Source organism: Telopea speciosissima, chromosome 4, assembly GCF_018873765.1.
Source record: "Telopea speciosissima isolate NSW1024214 ecotype Mountain lineage chromosome 4, Tspe_v1, whole genome shotgun sequence".
Lineage (NCBI taxonomy): Eukaryota > Viridiplantae > Streptophyta > Magnoliopsida > Proteales > Proteaceae > Telopea > Telopea speciosissima.
In genome coordinates this window covers 28,261,917-28,266,550 of record NC_057919.1, presented here as the reverse complement: position 1 = coordinate 28,266,550, position 4,634 = coordinate 28,261,917, and the positions used below count along the sequence as shown (strand labels likewise).

Below are 4,634 nucleotides of genomic sequence, written 5' to 3'. Positions count from 1 at the left end.
TAGCTAGTTTAGAGTCAAATCTTGGGAATCAAGATTTGAGGTGAGCTAGCCTATTCTGGGCCAACCCAAAATCGTGGGAGGGAGCTTTCACCCTTGGACGATTTTTAGAGAGAGAGATCATAGAGAGGAAGAAGAGAAAGAAGAGGAGGGGGCAAGAAGCATACCTCTCCCACCGGATTGTGCAACTTGGATCCTCTTTCAAGCCTAGGCTGGGTGATTCAATGGAAGTAGGATTTGGGTGTAGAAGATCTTTTATCTAAAGGGGTTAGGATTTCATTTTTTTTTATTCCTTCAAGCGGTTAGTGCCCTTCCTAATTTCCATGCTTTCATTCTTAATCTTCAAAGACTCGGTGTTCTATTTGATGTTATCTTTAATGATCTACGCCTATCCGATTTTATTTATAATGAATCCATGTCTATTTGATTTTTATCCTTAATGACCTATACCTATTCGATTGTATTTCTAATGATCTGTGTCGATTTCGATTTCTATCTTTGATAATCTATGTCTATTCGATTTAATCTCCAATGATTCGATGCTCTAGTCACTCTTATCTCTAATGATCTATGCCTTCTCAATTTTATCTTTTTACTGATCTATTCCTATTAGAATGCTGATTTATGTATATTCATCTTGAACCAAACTATGATTAATTTCATATCTCAATTTGGTTGTTTTGGTGAATCTATCTTATGGTTTAATTACCATATAAATTTTATGTGACGATTATAGTATGTACCGATTTTTAATTTTCTATAGTGATACTAGTATTGTGTCGTGTTTTTGTTTAAAAACGAGAAATCTTATAAAAGAATGTTGTAAGTTAATATGTGAGTGGGAAATTATGTTCTCCTACATTTGGATTGAAATAAAGAATTGATTGATTTTAACTAATAGTGATGATATAGTGTTTAAGGCTGTATTACGGCACAATGTCATGATCCTGAAGGATATATGAATAATTATAAGAATTTGGCATTGGTGAAACTTGAAAATGGTTAAAGGTTGTATCACGTTACAGGTTGTATTACGTTACGGGGTCATAATTTCATTTTCACCAAAAATTAATTGGAAATGTTCAAGAAGAAAATTATTATATAGCATAATCTCATCTTTGTTTATGATCATCTATTCCGTTATTACCATAGTTTCCATCTATTCTTGACTACTGTTATTTCTCAATTTGTGTCTCTAATTTTGGAATACTCGAATGGTTATTATGTTGTGCCTCCTTGCTAAGCTTTTTCCCGAAAGCTTACCCCCTTACAAATTCCAGTTAATGAATCCATAGAACCTGAACTCGCTTATGGTGAATGGGCGGCCAAAGAGGAGGAGCCACGTGGAGATAATGTCGGACCCTGCTCTATTTGTTGTTAGAGGATATTAAGGAATTTATTAGTTTAGAAATTTTTGGACTTAATGATTTAATTAGAGACTTTATGGAATGAGTGTATTAAAGTGTTAGTTAAGATTGAAAAGATGACTGTAACAAGGTAGATGTCGTTGGATTATTTAAAAACTTCTGCTGTGTTTATGTGAATGGTTATGATTAGTTACACTGTTACTAAAATTTGAAACTATGACGCTTTTTTTGTTCACACTCCGGTTCCTTTTCGCTAAGACAATCGATCTTGTGGAACGATAACGACCTAAACTCCTGGACGGATTTGGGGGTGTTACAAATACATTTAGCATGATTATTTTACCTTTCATGGTGGTAAATCAATTGTTGCTAATAGCTCTTAACCTGTTGGGTTTATTAATGAAATAGAAACATTTAGTGATATTAAGGGTGAAACAGGGTCGGGTTGGGCCGGGTTTTTAAAATCCTAGCCCAACAGTGAGTCCTCCTAGCTCAACCCAAGCCTAAACCGGCCCTAGATTGGGTTGAGATAATTAGCCTTTTTTTTGTAAACCAATAGATAATTGGATACTAAACAAAAATTGCAAAATGTAAACAATAAATTGTAAAGCATAACCTAACACAGGGTCGGGCCGGGCTGGATGGAGCCCAAGCCCTCAACCCTGGCTCAGCCCGACCTTGACCCAGGACCTGAAAATTTCAACTCTAACCTGCCCTCAGGGTTGAAAAATCAAGCCTAAGCCTTGTTCGGGCTCAAGGCGGGCTCTGGCCGACAGGGCCAAACATACACCCCTAAGTGATAGGAATTACCATAACTAAATGTAAACTATTTAGTATTGGTAATATTACGCACCGTCACTAAATCGACAAACACACCTAGTAGCTAATATCGCCAGAATTCATTAGTTGCAACACAATTTGCGGTAGATTTCCAGTGAGGAAAATAACTATTGGTAAATGATATAGTTGCGATTTTCTGGGCTTTAACATTGGTAAATACGGACGCTAAGGCAGACTTTTCGTGTAGTGAAAACTAAATAGATCTAGACAGTCCAAAGACTTTTTTCTGTTTAGGTTTAGGTCGGTGCCACCAATAGTGAATCCTTTAGAATCTGTGTTCCTAGAATAACCGAATAACCTCACCCTTTTGATTATGTGTTCATAGTGAGATAATGGAACCAATGGGCATTCTGAGAAATGACATCTAAATTGTGTAACCAATCATAGGAAAACGTGTACTACACGCATAGTGTGTGAGATATTTTCACATAAACACTCTGTTTTGCAACATGGATAGATGATTTAGTCACTCTAACCGTTGGATATGTGAAATCCCTAAGAGAATGAATTATGGAGAAACGTTTTCGATGAGAGAGTGTACTGCCCACGCCTAAACATAGTGGGGGACAAAAATCACAAAACGACTGCCCCACCCCTTTGAAATGCGGAAATCCTGCCTCCATGATGCTTCTACTCACACTCTCATTGGTAATCATTCCCACTTGTATGGCCATTAATTAGTAGCCCTTGTGTTTTAAAAAGGTCCTTGTTCTTCAAGCAAGTTTAATAATTTTACGCAATACTTTAAAACAGAATATTAAAACACGGGGAAATTAGTTTGGTTTGAAATTTAATCTCATAAATAGCTTAAGATATGTGCAACACATTCACATGGTTTGAACCTCATAGAAACTTCAACCCTTCGAATGTGATATGAAAGAAACTGTATATCCCTGGAATATACGTTTGGGATTTGAGGACCATACCGCCAACGCACATCACGCATTAATTGATTTAATTCTCTCCCCCAAACCCGCAGGGGAACAAATAAGAAGCAGATTATACAAAAGACTTTGACCAGAATGTGTTATGTTCACTAGACCTGGTCATATTAGAATCTCTCTCTTTCACTTTCTCTTTCTCTGTAATGCAAGTCTTGCTAGAAGTTAAGTCATTTGGGACAGATGTGCCTATTTTTATTAGAAGTCATTTGGTTCAGTGAAGATGTACAAATGCCTTTCCTCTTCTTGCTCCTCTATAAAAGGACATGCAACCTCTCTCACCCTTAAAAGCAAGAAAGCCAAGAGAAGAGTTTAAGAGTTCCTTCTACTTTTGTAGTAACAGTAAAATTAAGAGATTTGAATCTTCTTAAGAAATATGGGCATGGAGCTTCGTGTTCTAATGGTGATGGCTATGGTTATAGCTCTAACCTCTGTTGGTTCGGCAGCAAGTGGAACTGCCACTTACTACACCGCACCTTATGTTCGTAAGTTCCCACTAATTAATTAATTAATTAAGATCATCTTCCTTATTTGCAATTCTCATTTTATTGATCTGAACAAATTAAATAAATAATTTGTGTTTAATTAATTTTGATAGCCTCATCATGCTATGGGTATGAAGACGAAGGGACTATGATCGCAGCAGCAAGTGATGCAGTTTGGAACAATGGAGCAGCATGTGGTACATACTACACAGTGACATGCACTGGGCCTACAAACCAAGGTGTGACACAACCTTGCTACAATACAAGTGTAACCATTAAGATCGTCGATTATTGCCCTTCCGGTTGCCAAGGAACCCTTGATTTGTCTCAAGAAGCTTTTTCCACCATCGCCGATCTCAATGCCGGCAAAATCTACATCGATTATTATTAATTAATTAGTAAGCATGAATGCATGGACAATCCCTATATAATTTAATTTTCTGGTAAATTAACATTAGAATTAGTGCTGTTACTTTGTCACTCAGTCATATATAATTAGTTAAATTGATTGATCTTCACCATCAAATAAAAGGATTCTGATAAGTGTGTTCATTGTCTTCTCAACTGCAGGGTTTGAAGTTGTTCTTGAGAAGATAATAAAATTGTTTTTGAATAAGGTCTCCATGGCTAGCTAATGTTTATGTTTTTATTGACTAATAAAGGAAGAAATGTAATGTTTTGAGTTCCAATAAGAAATAAAGAATAAAAGAAAAAGAATTTAGTATGTTTTAATGGTATGTGGGACACTGGTACTATTAATCATCAATCATTAATTGGGCCACGACCAGAAAGTGGGTAACAAGGCACAGGCCCATAATGTTCTGTAATGGGCCACAATGATACGGTTATGCAATTTAGCTACCCATGCCCTTGTGCTATTTATTTAAATCCCAGATCTCTAGGTGAGCCATGGAATTAAAAATCAGATCAGAATCAGCCGATTTGACTTCAAATTGTTTGGGGTGCATTCCAATTAATCCTAATTCTACTCATACTGAGTCCTA

The 4,634-nt window shown here is 36.4% G+C and overlaps 1 protein-coding gene across 1 annotated transcript; it reads left to right on the top strand.

Moving 5' to 3' along the window:
• The first annotated feature begins 3,471 nt into the window (after window positions 1-3,471).
• Window positions 3,472-4,042, top strand: LOC122657925 (EG45-like domain containing protein). The gene is made up of 2 exons (XM_043852724.1): window positions 3,472-3,630; window positions 3,744-4,042. The coding sequence occupies exons 1-2, from the start codon at window positions 3,522-3,524 to the stop codon at window positions 4,019-4,021; spliced, it is 387 nt and encodes a 128-aa protein (XP_043708659.1). The 5' UTR covers window positions 3,472-3,521; the 3' UTR covers window positions 4,022-4,042.
• Window positions 4,043-4,634: the final 592 nt, after the last annotated feature.

What these genes read in the sequence shown, in the direction of transcription:
- LOC122657925 (XM_043852724.1), top strand. Translation starts at nt 3,522, where the DNA reads ATGGGCATGGAGCTTCGTGTTCTAATGGTGATGGCTATGGTTATAGCT. An exon ending in CTACACCGCACCTTATGTTC is followed by an intron (nt 3,631 to 3,743) that starts GTAAGTTCCCAC and finishes TAATTTTGATAG; the next exon opens with CCTCATCATGCTATGGGTAT.